General features: G+C 55.6%; 1 protein-coding gene across 5 annotated transcripts in view; it reads right to left on the bottom strand.

Moving 5' to 3' along the window:
* Positions 1-12,229, bottom strand: part of PLCD1 (phospholipase C delta 1) — a 25,579-nt gene extending 13,350 nt beyond the window's left edge. The window contains exons 1-2 of one of the 5 annotated variants that reach the window (XM_017508428.2): positions 11,756-12,229; positions 2,113-2,277 (exon numbers count right to left, since the gene is read on the bottom strand). In XM_017508428.2, coding sequence (XP_017363917.1) covers positions 2,113-2,277; positions 11,756-11,834 — 244 coding nt within the window. In that variant the 5' untranslated portion in view covers positions 11,835-12,229. Of the gene's footprint in view, positions 1-2,112; positions 2,278-6,194; positions 6,844-11,371; positions 11,532-11,755 lie in introns of those variants that run through there. The other 4 variants (XM_017508429.2, XM_037731304.1, XM_017508427.2 and 1 more) reach the window with 4 other exon arrangements.
* Positions 12,230-16,243: the final 4,014 nt, after the last annotated feature.

Here is a 16,243-nt window from a genome sequence, read left to right as displayed (position 1 = left end):
CCGGCCCCTGCAGCCCTCAGCCTCCTCCTCACCCTGCACCCGGCCCCTGCAGCCCTCAGCCTCCTCCTCACCCTGCACTCAGCCCCTGCAGCCCTCAGCCTCCTCCTCAGTCTCCTCTTTACCCTGCACCCGGCCCCTGCAGCCCCTCAGCCTCCTCCTCAGCCTCCTCCTCAGCCTCCTCCTCAACCTCCTCCTCACCCTGCACTCGGCCCTGCAGCCCCTCAGCCTCGTCAGCCTCCTCTTCACCCTGCACCCGGCTCCTGCAGCCCCTTAGCCTCCTCCTCACCCTGCACCTCGGCTCACTCTGGGCCTCCTGCCCATCTGCTCATAGCCTTCCAGCACAAGGGCCTCCTCTTGCCAGCCAAAACGTTCCTGCAGGAAAGGCCTGGGTCTCCCACTCCTCTATCTCCCCCTCACGCTTCCCAAGAGCTAGGTGTGCACTCGGAGCCATGCACACGTATGGGCAGATAGGTGGGCTCCCAGGAATCCCCAGGGCTCAGAGTGTAAGATCCACGTTCTCACTGTGCCCCGCCTACCAGCATCTAACAGGAAACCCCATATCAGGACAAGAGGCCCATGAAGGAGCCCGTTTGGCGCTACAGACAAAGTCAGGCGGTCACTCCTGTACTGTGTGGCAGCAGGCTCAGCTGGGGCTCCGTGTGGTGTTCTCAGAATGCCCTAGAGCCCTGACTGCTCAGACCCTGCCCTGCCCTGCTCACAAACCTTCCATAGCTCACAGCCCCAAGGAGCCAGCCGGCCCTCTGCGCCTGACCCTGCTCCTGCCCTGACTTTCCTTCCACTCCTGCACAGGCCACAGGCTGGCAGACCATACCTTCTCAGGGTCCTGTCCAGTGGCCTGAGACCTGGCAGACCCTTCCAGGGTGAAAGGCACCCTCCTGGGGCACCCTTGGTAGGTGGAATCTCCCTCTTCCTACCTTCCTTCATCACCCATGTTCAGTCTTGCTTATAGACCTGCCCCCCTCTCCCCACCCACACCCCAGCCAAGGGCTGGACAATGGACAAGGGGTCTCCAGGAGTCCCAACTGTGCGAAACCCAAGCTGCAGTGATCCACACCTGCTGTCCAATTCGGTAACCACTAACCACCTGGGGCCGTTTAAATATAAATTAGTTACAATTAAATAAGATTAAGAATTCAATTCAGCCTGCCTGCCTGCCTTCCTCCCTTCCTCCTTAAAGAGTTCAGTTCAGCAGTCACACTAGCCACATCTCAAGGTCTCAGTAGTCACAAGTGGCTGGTGGCTCCCTGCTGGACAGTCCACATACACAGCATCTCCATCCCCGTTCAGCTGCAAAGCATTGGTCTAAAGTGTCCCCACCAAGTAAAGGTGCAGAGGGAGACATCTCATTTTACAGGATCCTTAGGGAATTCTCTCCCTTAAAGGGCAGAAGTGAGCAGAACCTCTTCTCCCTGAGGCCTTGCAGGAGGCTCTCTCCATTTGTGGCCTGGAAACTTGGGTTCCTCGGCCTTTTTAGAAGCTTCCAGAAAGCCCACAGACGCACGAGGGCTCCCCAACAGTGGCCTCTGTGTGTCCCAGTCCTGCTCTGCCCTAACACCCCTCCTGTGGCTCCAGTCCCAGGGAGGAGCTGCCTCCTTCGGCCCCACCTCTACCCTGGCCACTCAAACCTGGAAGTACCTTATCTGCCTGGACCTTGGGCCTGGCTTTTGCCTTCACCACACCTGGAGTCCTAATCCGCCCAATTTCCCTCCTTCTGAGAAATGCATGAGTGGAGGCCTGTGAGTCCAGGCACCGCCGTCCAGCTCCCTCCCTGCTTCTGAGCCTGGTCGTCCTCTGTGGTCATGGTTAAGTGTCCCCATCCCTCAAAAGCTGTAGTCCTCGTCCCATGACTGCCCTCTCCAACCCAAACTAGGCTTCCATTTCCCGACAGGTAATTTAACTGGCTCCGCTCCCCGACCACAGCCAGCCTCAGTTTCCCCATTGCTAGCCCTGGTTGTATAAATGAGCTATGCCCCACCAGGCCAGCCTCGGTTTTCCCATCTGTGGTTTTGATCTGTGAGTGACCTCCACACTTGCCCAGCCCTGGCCAGATTCTGCACTCTGCCTCCTCCCCTGTGACACCAGGGTACTCACACAGCTGGGACTCTGGGGTCCGCATGACCTTGCGGGACTCCTGCCAGATGGTTTTGCAGTCCTCCTGCAACTTGTAGAAGCGCTCTCTCCGCCATGAGCTGGACTTCACCTTCAGCAGCTGGCTGCCCTTCAGCAGGGCCTGCAGATCCTTGTCATCCTGCAGGCCTGGGGATCAACGCTGGTAAGATGCCACCTTCTCCACTAGTTTCCCTTGCCTTAGACCCCATACTGGCGGTGCCCACCTCTGGAGTGTCTCAGAGCCCACTTTTCACCAGCCTCATCCTCAGCTCTGTTTACTCCTTCCTCCTCCACCCAAGCTCCAACCTGCTCCCAGAGCCCACCCTCCTCCAGGAAGTCATCCCTGATTGCCAGCTAAGGTGACCATGCAAACAGGCTGCCTGCCCACCCAGACCATGCTTACTGCTGCCCACAGCTGAATGAACAAAAGGCAGGCCGCTAATTCAAGAACCCCTGGTTCCTAGAGGACCAGGCCCTTAAGAAATGTTCTGAAAGATGGTTTCGAAAGATTAGGTGAGCCCTTCCTGGTCACACTTAGGGGTCAGAGTGAAGTGAAGGAAGCTGGGATCAAAAGATTAGGCAAAGCAAGAAGACAAAAGGGGGTCAGACACAGATGGAAACGGGCCCCAGAGTGTCATGGAGCCAAACAACGTCCCAACTCCAATAGCTCCAGAATCATCTGTGCCCAGGTTCCCGTGCCCTTCCCGACCAGCTGTGTCACCTGGGTGAGGGACTTCATGCTGCTGGGCCTCTGCTTTCCTGTGTATGAATGGAGATAGTCACAGCGGCCATCTCAGAGGGAAGTTCTAGGTTCAATGAGATGGTGCCTGAATCTGTGCAGGCCCTGAGATAATTGCAGTTGGGGTTCTTGGTGTCAACACTGTGGTTCTGTGGGACCCTTGTGCCCATCTCTGCCACCCTCACCCTTGTTGTCACCCCCACCTCTGACTTGAGCCCATATGAGTAAATCTCTGATCCTTGCTCCAAGAAGAGACAGGTGAGTCCACTGTAGCCTGTGTGTGGCTTGCTGGGATGGTCCTGTCCCTGGCTGCCCCATCCCCAGAGTTCCCAGGGTCTGGGGCCCCTCAGGATACAGCAGCTTTAAGGCACAGTACATCCCTTTCAGAAGCTGAGCAGGTCCTGGCCCAGAGCCCAGAGAGGAACCTGGTTGCTTGCCCCAGTCCTGCCCCACTCTTGCTGCTCTCAGAGGCGTGGGCTTCCAAAGATGTGATGCCCTCAGACAGGAGGCACCAAAAGGACGCCAGAGCCTTCACCATCCAGCAGGTCCTGCCAACTGATAGAGTTGATAACTCCACCCTTAGTAATCCATGGGTGTACTTATAGTAACATCTATAAGGGCATGTGTATATAGTGGGTGTATCATAATGGGTGTATCATCCTAGCCACAGAAATAGACCAGCAGCCAGCCCTATTCAGAGCCAATTGGCCGCTTCACTTCTCTCCCCAGAACGGTGTGGGCCATCAGCAATCTCTGTCCTGCTGCTCCAGCAGAGCGGCAGCCTCAATCCAGGGTCTAGTCTGAGAGGCTTGGGCCCACGTCTATGCGGCGAAGCCCTCACAAAGCCATAGGCCTTTTCTGTTCTGAGCCCAGATCCCCAACAGCAGATGGCCTCTCCCATTTTATCTACGCCCCTACCCCAGCGAGCCTGCCCTCCATATCTTCAGGGCCTGCAGAACCCTCTGGACCCTTCCCCAGGCTTCAATCACTCACACACTCTCTAACCCTCCCCAGTCTTCTGCTTCCAGGCAGGACAGAGGCCAGTGTCCATCCACACCCTATGGCTTTAGGTAACTCCCTTCCCTCTCTCTGCTTTTGTTCCCCCATCAGCACTGGGCTAAGAACAGCAAGGGGAAGGCATCCCTGGGCCTCCTCGGGGGTGACAGTCTGATGTGGCCTTCCTCCACCTTCATCCCAGATCTGTCCACCCGTTTGAAGAGCTGTTCTGCCTTAGTGTGAACAGCTCTTTCTTCGCCTAAGGGGGGTCCCAGGGGAAAAGAAGGGGGTTCCAATAAAATAGTCCCAACTACTGGCTGTGTCTGAGGGCCCCGGGACCAGAGGAAGGGCAGGGAGTTCCCAGGCTGCCAGAGGACAGGGCCACCTCTAGCCTCTGCTAGGGAATTCCACTATCCCTTCTAAGGCTGATGTCCCTCTAAAGCTGAGAGGGACATCTCCTCATCCTCTGCCAGCACCTGCCGCACAAGCTGGGCACATATCAGGGCAAGCCACTGCCAACAGCACGGATGGGGATGGAGTCAGGAGCCAGGAAGTAGAAGTTGAGCCCCACCCTCCTGTTCTGGAAAACACCATGAAGAGATGACATGCTCATCCTGTCCTGGAGCCAGGCTGTGGCCCCGTCTACAGTCAGGCAGAGATAAACACCCAGCTGCCAGCAATGCCTTCTAGAAGGTGGACATGAGTTCCAGGGTGATAATTCCAGAAAGATGACAGCCACAGCCTTCTGGACCACCAGGAAACCTGGGCAGGTGCCCTCATCTCTTAGCCTCAGTTGGGGCTCTTCTGTTTCTGAAGCTTCTAGCCTGCCTGCTTCAGCACCCTTGTTCCCTTAGCACCCAGAAAGTCTGTGGCACCTCCTCACCCAGCCCCACTCAATCCAGTCATAGTATTAGGTAGGTGCAAAAGTAATTGTGTTTTTTGCTATTACTTTCAACAGCAAAAACTGAGATAACTTTTGCACCAACCTAATAGCTTCTCCACCTGTGGGAGGGTGGTGGTGAGGGCCTTTGAGCTCAGCCTGGGTTGACTTGCAGCCTGCCCAGGCTAGCTGTGCACAGTGAGATGGTCATGTGCTGGGGCACACAGGGTGCTGCAGGTGCTAGTGGGAAGCTGAGGGAGGTGCCAGGAGTCCTGTCCCTATACCTAGGATGATGCATAATGAAGACACACTGTGCCTGGGACCCACATCAATACACAGCTACACAGATATGGCCACACAAATACACAGTCACAGCCTAGACCACCACACACACAACATCAAAGAGACAGTGAGCCACACACAGTGACACACTACCTCCCTCTGCTTTTGTTCCCCCATCAGCACGGGGCTAAGAAGAGTAAGGGTTGTTACTGTCAAAATTACACACTGTCGCAGGGAGTTTCAGTGTCACACTTAGTCATGCATAGCCACACAACATACAGTGCCAGAACATGATGGTGATGATAGAGGCTTCCGTAATAGTAGTTAATATTTAAATAAGATACTGTTCTTAGCACATGTACTTAATTCTCTCAATAACCGAGGAAGGCACTGTCATTATTCCCATTTTACAGAAGCGGAAACTGAGGCTCAAGGAAGCTGCATGGTGGAGTCAGGACTCAGAAGCAGGTAGTCTACCCACAGGGTCAGCGCTATGAAACTCCACGCAGCCACCATGCAGGGACACACTGCCACAGAGTAAGAACATCAGAAAATCCATATAACACACACACCATGATGGAATGACAGAACCACTCCATCACCCTGGGCCACCCACTGTCACATCGGTCATACGGTCACACTCAGTGCCACAACGTCACGCACTTGGTTTCACAACCTTACACACTATCATCATCATTACACGCTGCACAGCGGCCCCACCGCAGACCACAGGCGTGAAAGAACTACTCAGCCGGCACTGGGTCCCATACTAGATCACCACTGTCACACCCATCACATACAGGCACACTTTTGCACAGGATCATACTGGAGCACAAACTTGCAGATCGCCTCAGTGGTTACCCAGTCATACCTGTAACACACCAGGCCACATACCCGGGGCCTCAGAAATTTGTCAACAGGAGCACGTCGGGTAACAAGGGATGGAGAGCTTTGGAGATGAATTAAATCATGAAAAGGGGTAACTAATCACCCTAGTACCCACCACTGCAAACACTGCCCCACAGTGGGTCACGCACTCACAGAAGTACTAAACACCTCCAATTAAAGGTTCCAAGGCAAATGGCCCCAAGCGAATGGACAAGTGGTGGGCGTCCTGTCCCAGCTGCCTTCCCACTCCCCGATCTCGGAGTGCTCTGCGCCCCTTACCCAGCCTCTGTCCATTGAGTGCCGCCACCTTATGGCTCTGCTCCTGCAGGCAGAGCTCCCTGGAGCGGCTCCGGATCCCCAGGCACTGCATGGCGCTCCCCCTCCTGTGCCCCTGCCTGCGAGGAGCCGGGTCCGGGACAGCGCTGCTTCCAGTGTTTTATGCTCACAGCACCCACTGCTCCTGTCCAGGGGGCGGAACTGTCGCCCTGTAGGGTAGCAGGGGCGGAGTCCAGGAATGGGAGGGAGGAGCTAGAGTTCGAGAGGAGGGGCCCACCCTGGAGGGGGCGGGACGAGAGGGAAATCTGTAGAGGGGTGGAGTCAGACCCTAGTGTGGGGAGCTAGTCCTCAAGGGGCAGGACATATGCCCCCAGAGCGGAGGCGAAGTGAGGGGTATGGGGGGAATCAGAACACAGGAGGCGGAACGAGAAGAAAATCTGGGCTAAGGAAAGCGTAGTCAGACCGTAAAAGGCTGGGCCATCCAAGAGGGGTGAGACCAGTGCCCCCTGGAGGTGGGGCGAGAGCTGCGTCGAGGCGTGGGTGGGGACAGGGGGTGGATCCAGAACCCAGGAGGCTGGGCCGAGGAGATGCCGGGCCCTGTGGAGGCGGAGTGGGGACAAATCCATAACCCAGGAAGCAAATCTGTGTCGAAGGCTGGAGACCAAAAAGCGGGCTGGGGGCGGGGCCAGGGCCAAGGCGGGGCGAGGGAGGGGCCAGGCCCAGAGCCGAGGCGGGGCGAGGGAGGGGCCAGGCCCAGGGGCGGAGCTCAGGCCAGGAGCCTCTGCTCCGGAGGCGACGTGGAGGCAAGGCCACACCCAGGAAGCAGCCCGGGGGGCGGGGCCACGGCCCAGGAGGCAAGCCTGGGAGGATCCCACACTGAGGGGGCGTGTCCAGGCAGGGAGGGGCGGGCCCTCGACTTTGGAGGCGGCGCGGGGGCAGGGCCAGGGCCCGGCAGGCAGCATGGGCGGAGCCTGACCAGGGAGCCTGAGCGGCGAATTCTAACGCCACCTCGCAGGCTGGCGCAGGACCGAAGGGCCGAGTCTGGGGAGACAGAACTGAGGGGAGTCCCAGTGGGCGGCAGTCTAGCGGGGATCTGAGTGGGGCGAGGCCAGGCGGGAACGGGGACGGAGCCTGGGCCAGACACCCAGCCCCCCAAGTATTTTACTTCGATTGCTCAACTAATTCATTGCGACTCAGCTTGAGGTTGCCTCATTTGTGAGCCTCAGGCGGGCCTGTTTCCTTGTCTCGGTTTGACCACCTAAGTGATAATCCCCAAGGTGCCGTATGCAAACAGAATTCTTGAAAAAATGCTGATCTTAAAATGAGCCCATTAACCCAGGCTGGCTTTCATGAATACATGAGAACGACTGTAACTTTGCACAAAACTTCGCTGCCAATATGCTCGGAACAGTGGATCCTTTCTTGTACATCACAACGTCCCTTTCATTCACCCAGCAATTATTTATTGAGTCCCTACTGTGTGCCAAGCTCAGGACACCACCCAGAGGCATGACTCACTCTTTCACTCCCGGCCTCTGAATAGTTCCCCCCAGTTCGCTTCACTGCAGCTCCAGTCACCAGCATTGACGGTGAGTCACTGGCAAAGCCAGTTATTGGCTCAGACAAGCACAGCAGTAATAACAATAAACTGAAGCGCAGAGTAACCTGCCTAAGGTCATATCAGAGAGAATAAATCATGAGCAAGGTGAGTTAGTAGATGGGCAAGGTAGATTAGCTGAAATATGAACACAGAGAAAAAGCTGTTCTTTGGAGAGGGAAGCAGAGTGCAAGGGGAGCCTGTGTTATGGAGAAACTACACAGGAGTTCTTAACTAGACCAAAGACCCCTCAAGAACCTGCGGATAGAATCACATCTCAAAATAACTGGCTTTCTTTCAATTCTTAGGTATTTTATTTTCTGCATTTAAAAACATGCTTCTGGCTGGGTGCAGCAGCTCACGCCTGTAATCCCAGCATTCTGGGAGGTCAAGGCCGGCAGATCACTTAAGGTCAGGAATTCGAGACCAGCCGGGCCAACATGGAGAAATCCTGTCTCTGCTAAAAATACAAAAATTAGCTGGGTGTGGTGGGCAGTGCCTGTAATCCCAGTTACTTGGGAGGCTGAGGCAGGACAATCGACTGAACCCAGGAGGTGGAGGTTGCGGTAAGCAGAGATGGCGTGAACTACACTCCAGCCTGGGAGACAGGGGGAGACTGTGTCAAAAATAAATAAAATCATGATCATAGAAGGGGTCTACAGGCTTCACCTGACTGCCAAAGTGGTCTATGGCACAAAAAGTTAAGACTGACATAGTTCCGTGTGTGTCTGTGTGGCACGGGCCTGGAAGCCCAGGGACAGACAGCTTTTGAACCATAGGTGGGTGAGAAGTGGCCGCCCCAACTTACTAAGATGCTCTGGAATCATCTCTTGGAGGACTGATTTTTGCAGCAGCCTAGAACTCCTATGCCCATTGGTGTTTATGTTCCCCACACCGTCTGTGAAACATGTATTGCTATCCCATGGATGATTCTCAGGCCCATTGTAAATAACAGCAAAGCTAGGACTGGAGCCCAGGTCTCCTGGGGCCAAGATGAGGCCCCTCTATTTTCTATTTTTACAAATGGCAAGTCTTACAGGGGGCAAAAGGGATTGGGTATAGGAAAAGTTAGTGTGTGTGTGGAGGGGGTGTTCAGTGAGGGGAGGGCCCTGGAAGGTGACGTCCTTTTGGGCGCATCAAGGGACCTGCTGGAGAAGCCAGACCAGGCGCAACCAGAATAAAAAGAGTAGAGGAAATAAAGTGAGGGAAGGAGGATGGAGGCTGTAGCATCAGTGTGAGGGCTTCAGAGGGCCTAGAAGGAGTTGGGCGGCTCTTGAATCTAGTTCTGGCCCTATTTTCCCCAACTAGGAACTATCTTACAATGCCCCGTCATCTCCCAAAGAACTATAGACAGCAGCTCATAGGGCATAGAAACTTGGGGAGGGGGCCTCCTGCAGGCACACAGCACTCACTGGGTATCAGGCACTGTTCTAAATGCCATGTACATATTACCTCATTTAATCTTCACAGCAACCCTATGAGGTACATGGCATTATCCCCCACTTCACAGGTGAAGAAACTGACACACAGAGAAGTCAAGGAATTCATCTGAGATGAGAAAGCCGACTTGAATTCAGGTACTTTGCTTTCAGAATTGATGCCAGTAAACTCTACTACCTCTGCATGCATCTGGGGGGAGGACAGAAGGGGCATCTCATATCTATGTGAGCCCCATATCTCCCCAGGCCAACAGAAGGAGCCCCTCTGGGCTCCTTCAAGAGAGTATGGAGCCCCAAGCCAGAGAGAGTGGGTCTGCAGCACGCATGGTGCTGGGGCAGCCACACTGTGAAATGGATACAGACTCTCCGATGCAAGTGTAGACGATTTGGAACGGCACCAGGCACAGTGACCACCCCCTCCCACCAAGAATTCTCCTTGACACGTTCTTATTTCCCCATCTGGTTTGCAGTGTGGACAGAAGGCAGTTAAGGTAGGTAATTTTGGGTGATCAGCTAGAAGTGGCAGGGCCCTCAGGGAAACTAGCTTGGGGTCACAGTGTTTTTGTCAACCCTTTGGGAAAGGCTGGACTGAGGCATTTGGGAGGCTGGTGTCAAATGGGGTGGGCCAGGGCAGCCAACCCCATGCCACAGGACTGAGAGATCCTGACTGAGCCTGTGTGTGTTTTCCTCCATGGAAAAGATATCAGGGCTGCCTCAGGAGAGAAACTGACAAAGGCACAGACACTGAGGATGAAGCCTGTTCAAACAGGAGCTGAGGAGCGATGCTGCGTCAGAGAGAACGCAGAGGTTTCCACTGTGTCCTCTGAGCTGCCCAGCCTCCCGTCTTGCTAGTCTGGCAGGCACACTAAAGACACCTCTGGTCTGAAGAAAGTCGAGGGAGCACTGGAAGGGGCAGGGACTCCGTGGCTCATCTAGACACCTTAAAAGGTGGTTTTAAGGAGTCTAGGCTATTGGTATGAAGGCACCAGCTCTGGGCATAGAGCAAGGTCTCTCTGGGCCAGGAGGACCAGGTCTGGGCCAACAGGGAAACACGAGATAGGCTGGAGGCTGGCTGATGGGAACATCTCTAAGCCTCCCTAAATTCCAGGGGACTCCAGCAGAAAGCTGGAGGGCTCTGCCCTTCTCTTTCCCATCTATTATGTCCATGAACAGTTTAGATGGATAGGTGGTGGCCAGTCTCCAACTCCAAGGGTACTAGAAAAGAGAGGGATATGCAGTAAAGCAGTGACTGGCATGAAAGGAGCAGGGTTTGCGGAGCTGGCAAGTGACCTGGAGGGGCAGGAGGGCAAGCCCCCGCCAAGACTGGGTGCGTCCCTGGCCTGGAGCAAACTGGCGCCCAAAGTTACCCGTCCCAAACTCCCCTCTCCCAGAAGGCCTCCAGACCTGTATTCGGGAGCCCAGGCTCCCCTCGCTGCTGGAGAAACAGCGAAAGGGCAAAGAGCTGGCTCATACCGGAGGAAACACAGCTCCACTGGACAAAGGATGGAGCAGGCAGCTCCGGCTGAGACCTGGCCCTATGCCCCATGGAGGGTCGCAGATGAGGGGATCAGGCTGCTTCTCCCAGCCTGAGCATCGCTATTTCTGCGCTGGGCAGTTAAGGCTGCACAGCCCGACCACGGTTAACCTTGGACACCGCCTAGCCCCACCTTCTAACCCCCCACTCCGCCACATCCGCGCGGCCAGACGCTGTCCGGGCACGCCAGGGCTTTGGGGAGCCTCTGGGGCCGCCCGGATGAGGCAAGGAGAATTTGGTCGTTCTTGGATGCTGTTTCCTTCCTCCCCCGCCCCTCCGTCCAAGCGGGACCGTGGAACTCAGACTTTCACGACCAGGACAAGGGAGTCCGCCAAGGCGGAGAGAAGTCTTCAGAGCCGTGCCGCCCCTCCCACCCCCACGACCCCGGGCCAGATCTGGAACAAGCCTGGAAACACCCAGGGTCGTGCTGACAGTACCACCCAGGGAGCCGCGGGCTGAGATTTTCCTAGTCCCGCGAGGGGGCCGAGAGGCTGGCCCGGGGCGGGGTGGAGGCGGCCGAGGGAGCTGGGGGCTCCGGGTCCAGGGCCCGGAACGGCTCTCCAGGCCTTCGCCCGGCAGGGTCTCCTGCTTGCGCGGGCCGGGCACTCACCGTGCAGGGTCAGGAAGTCCCCGCCCGAGTCCATGCCCCACGGGCGGCGTGGCGGGAGGGGCACCGCGGGACTCACGTGAGCGGCGCCGGCGCCGGGTCCGAGCAGAGCGCGGTGGAGGGATCCGAGTGGAGCGGGTGGGAGGAGGCCGAGGGTGGGCCCGGACTCCGCCCCGCCCCCGCCGGCCTGCGCCCCCGCCCCCTGGGGCCCGCCAACCCGCGCCTCTCCCCGCCCCTGCTGGGGACGCTGCGGGGAGGGCAGAGCTGGGGGCCGCGCGGACAGGCCAACCCCTGCCCGGGCGAGCAGGCGCACCCCGACCAGAAATAGCCAGATCCCTCCAGCTTCCTCTGCCGCCGCCACCCACGGGCCGCGGGCCCTGTCATTACCGCGGGCGGTCCGGCCCCACGCCCTGCTTGTGGGCGCCTCGCTGGGGTCAGGGTGATGCTGGAAAGAATCCGGCGTCATCCCGGGGAAGGGATCGTGTAAGGTCCGACGCCCAGGTGCGCCGCTGCGCTGGGGAGACGCGGCGTCCAGGCTTCCAGACACTGCTCCCGTATTCGCTTTCCCTTCTGCCAAATGGGTGCACGGACACGACTAGGTCTTCAGAGAGCAATACCTGGACCTTGACGGCAGGAGCGTCCCCTTCCCTCCCCCTGGGAGGTTTCTAGCCTTAAGAGTGGCCTTTGGTGGAGTGCTGGGGGGGGGGGAAAGGAAGGAGTAAGCAAACAGGTACAGAGTTCACTTCGGAGCCCCTCATATCCCAAAACCCCAGCGATCCATGCAGCCGAGGGGAGGATCCTCAGGGTACCTTCAGGTGGCCTCCCAAAGGGCCATCTGGGCAAGGTCCCTATGCAGACCCACCCCCCACTCTTGGGGCTCAGAAAACCCTCTTTATAAGTTGCCCAGACACCCCTCCACCCCGGCCCCTGGGAGGGTTCCTGGATCCTGTTGCCCACCACCCCTTTAGAGAGTCCCTTGGGAAAACTGGGCTCATGGTGTCAGAGAGACCCCAGAGGGCCTCCCAGGATGAGGGGGTGCTAGGCCCCCCAGAAAAGCCACCCAGGCCTCCTGGGCTGATAAGGCCAATGTGAAAGTCTGGCAAAGCTAGCTGGACCAGCTTTTTGGGGAGGAGGCTGGGCCCTAGTGGGCCTGAGTGGCCTTGAGTAAGGGAAGTGAAACAGCTGGAGGGCATTCTTCTGGTACTGAGGGTTAAGAGTGGGTCAGGACTTCCCAGCTTTGGAGAGCCCCCTACTCTGCATGCCCCCCAACTCTGCATGCCCCCCAACTCTGCATGCCCCCCAACTCTGCATGCCCCCCTACTCTGCATGCCCCCCTACTCTGCATGCCCCCCTACTCTGCATGCCCCCCCTCCACAGACGGGGCCTCACCCCTTCCCAGCACTCAGCTCCTATCCCGTCCTGCAGTATGAACACTGTGCCCTGGGCAGGCTGTCAGTTCCCTCCTTGCTTTCCCTCCGTCCAGGGCCATACTCCATGTCTGTTGAGGGATGAGCAAATCCATACTGGCAGGCCCCACTTTGGACCTCTATACAGGAGGCCAGGGCAGGGGTAAGGAGGGAGAAGGGTCCCCTTCTCTGTCCTCTGGGGGCCTTCTCAGGCCTTGGAGCCTACCACCTGCACCTCTGACACTCCTGGGCCTGCGTACCCTGTTCTCTGCAAGCCCGGCCCTCTCTAGTTCCTCTCCTCTTCCTAGGCAGCGTCACAATGAAACTCTGACACCAGGAGTGGACACGGCTCCATCTCAGGCATCATTCCTATGTATTCACGTCATCTCCCAACTCAGCCCAGGCCGGAAGCCAGGGCACTACCTGGGAGCTTCTCGTCTCCCTCTATTCCTGTTCCCTGCAGGGGCTGCAGCCCGGCTGTTCCTTTGCATGCTCCAAACCCACCTCACAGAAGCCCACCTCTGGCCTCTGGCACAGACACAGAAGCTGCAGCCTCCTCTCTAGCCCAGGGTTCTTGGGCAGGATGGGCACTGCTGACTCAGGGCTGGCACATGCAACCAGATTCTGCCAGAAATGAAGGCTGGGCCCCACCCTGCTCATAGAGAAACCCAGTCTCCTCCCCTGTCGGCCCCTCCTGGCTCTCACAGGCTGGGAGGTGCCCTGCTGGTTCCTGCTGGGGGTAAGCCTCTGTGGTAGGACCTGACGTGGGGAGGGGCTGGAGCTCGGGAGCAAAAGAGGCTTTGTACCAAGCCACAGAGTTGCTGGATTCCGTTCCCTCTGCCGTTACTCCCTCTCCCTCAGCTCCCAGGGCTGTCTGTGGGCCAGCCCTGGCCAGGTGCCTAAACTACCCTCCTCAAAACCCAGCTCCCAGTTGCCTGTGCAAGATGCCCTGAGATCCCGGTGACTCAGAGGGCTATTTGGCAGGCTTAGTGTGGGTGCACAGAGGCCCACACATGCCTCAAAGAGCAGTTCTTTAATGGTGGAGTTTCTGGCATCTCACTCTCCTGACCATGTCTAGTCTTCAGTGTCTGTGTGCGGGTGGATGGGGTGATGGGCTTCTGGGATCACTGGAGACATGGGAGAGAGACCAAGTGTTGGTGCCAGTTCCTGCCTCAAGCCACTTCCCTTTGTCCCTCTACCACCCTCTCTGGGGGCCTGAGGAGAGAATATTATCAACCCAGGACTGCCAGCTTTCAGGATGATCACGCTCCAGGTGTGCTTCAGGGCTGGCCCTTTCTAGCCCCTCCCCCATGGAATGCAAACCTAGCCCAGCCTGGGAAGTGAGGTGGATAGGGTTTATTCTACCCACTCCCTGTCTTTAGAGCTCCTGGCTCCAGGATATGGGGTGAAGAGGCTGTTTAAATCTTGGCTCTGCAGTTTCCTGCCATTAAGACTGGAAAAGTGACTTCGCCTCTCGGCGCTCCTCAATCAGAAGCTATAATCATCCTTAGAATTGGCAGAAATAATGGATGGCAAGTACAGGGCACAAATACGAACCTGCTAGAAGGCCAGCAGAATCCCATTTCCCATAGCCATCCTCTGCCTGGCCTCCTCTACAGATCCTGGCCTCCTCTAAAGCCCAGCCTGAGGCAGTTGGTCTAAGGGGATACCCCTGCTGCTTTTGAGGCCTGCAAAACCCCCATAGGAGCTCCCTCCAGAGGGTCATGGGCCCAAGACCCAATGCATCAGGAGGAAAAGTGAAGGCTGCTCCTCCCAAGGGAACAGCTGTGACAAAGTGAGAGTCCTCAGGTTATGTAGCGTCAGACCCTCAGGTCCTGACCGTGTAGGGATCCAGGATGCCACAGTGAACCATGAGGTTGCTAGGCCTGCTGGTAGTTCCAGGACAGTATGGGATTATTTGGGGCTATTATTCCATAATTATATTTGTGGGATTTAGTGTATATTCATTTGTGAATGTAACTGTGATGCTTATTTCACTGTAGACTGAGTCCCAATGCTCCTCTCCACCCCAGAGGCAGAATATAGGGCTTGGTGTCAGGGAGCAGTCAGGAAACTTGTCCTCAGACCCTTATCTGACGGAGGAGGCGGAGGCTAACTTACCTGAGGGAGGAAGCACATTTAAGGGCTGTGTGAACTGAAGACACCCACATTTGAAAACTGTTCTGCTATGTCACTTATTCAACAGATATTTACTGAGCAGCTACTCTGTACTGAGCACTGTTCTAGAGGCTTGGGAATCATCTGTGAACAAAATACACCAACAGCCTCTGCCCTCTTAGAGCCTAAATTCTAATGGAAAGAAAAGAGACATTATAACAAACATAAGAAATGAAGTATAGGATATTAGCAGGTGACAAGCAAAATGAAAAAAGTGGGATAAAGGAGTTCAGAAATGGGATAGGGTTAATTAATTTATTATATTTTTGAGACAGAATCTCGCTCTGTTGCCCAGGCTGGAGTGGCTGGCAAAATATTGCATAAAATATTTGGAAAGTTATAAATTATAGTCTCAAACCTTTTAGAAGGCCAAAAGGTTTTATTGGGACAGGTTAGAGGCAGCCTGTCCATTATGTTAGGGAAGAAATGGGGATGATAAAAAGCTTTTCCAGTTTAAGTCTGTTTACCCCACATCCCTTTGTCTCTACTCTGTTTACTCATATAAACTTTGTGCTGAATGGTCCTCTTAGGGAGAAATCAAAGGTAAATTAACCACGAAAGTGTTTATTCTGGGCCCCAAACTTAAGGCTTTTATCATTCATAAAACCACTCTTTTAACCATGTTAATTACTCACAAGTGTGTTAACTTAAAACCTGTTATACAATTAATAATAAATAAAAGTATGTAGAGGAGTCTGGGTCGATTGGTTGCATTTCGCCCTCTAAAAGCAGCCAACAACCATCCCTAGCCCACTTTAATCACTACAGTGGTGTAAAAGTACATTCATTCATCCATCATTAAGTCAAAGTCTGCAAGGCCAACCCTCCGCAGGTAGCGGACATCTCAGGTGGTGACCCCAATGTGATACCCGCCGCAGCAGGCGCTCAAACACAAAGCAAACCAAGGTAATCATCATTGCGAAGAAGGAATGGCAAACCTCCCAAAAACCAAAAAGTAAAAAAACAAACAAAAAAAACACGCAATCAGGTCAAGTAGTAAGTCATTGGTACTTGACTCAAGTAGTAAGTCAAGTACCAATGACTTGGGGATTGCCAAGCTCAGGGAGGCATTGTTTCAGGCTAAAAAGTCATCATGAAACAGCGGTTATCAGCTCAACAAATAAAAGTACAAAATGTTTGGCTGGGCATGGTGGTGCGTGCCTGTAATCCCAGCTACTCAGGAGGCCGAGGCAGGAGAATTGCCTGAACCCAGGAGGCGGAGGTTGCGGTGAGCCGAGATCGCACCATTGCACTCCAGCCTGGGTAACATGAGTGAAACTCCGTCTCAAAA

The sequence above is a fragment of the Cebus imitator genome, unplaced genomic scaffold (genome assembly GCF_001604975.1).
Source record: "Cebus imitator isolate Cc_AM_T3 unplaced genomic scaffold, Cebus_imitator-1.0 Scaffold391, whole genome shotgun sequence".
NCBI lineage: Eukaryota > Metazoa > Chordata > Mammalia > Primates > Cebidae > Cebus > Cebus imitator.
Note: the sequence above shows the minus strand (reverse complement) of the source record. Positions and strands in the feature narration are given on the sequence as shown.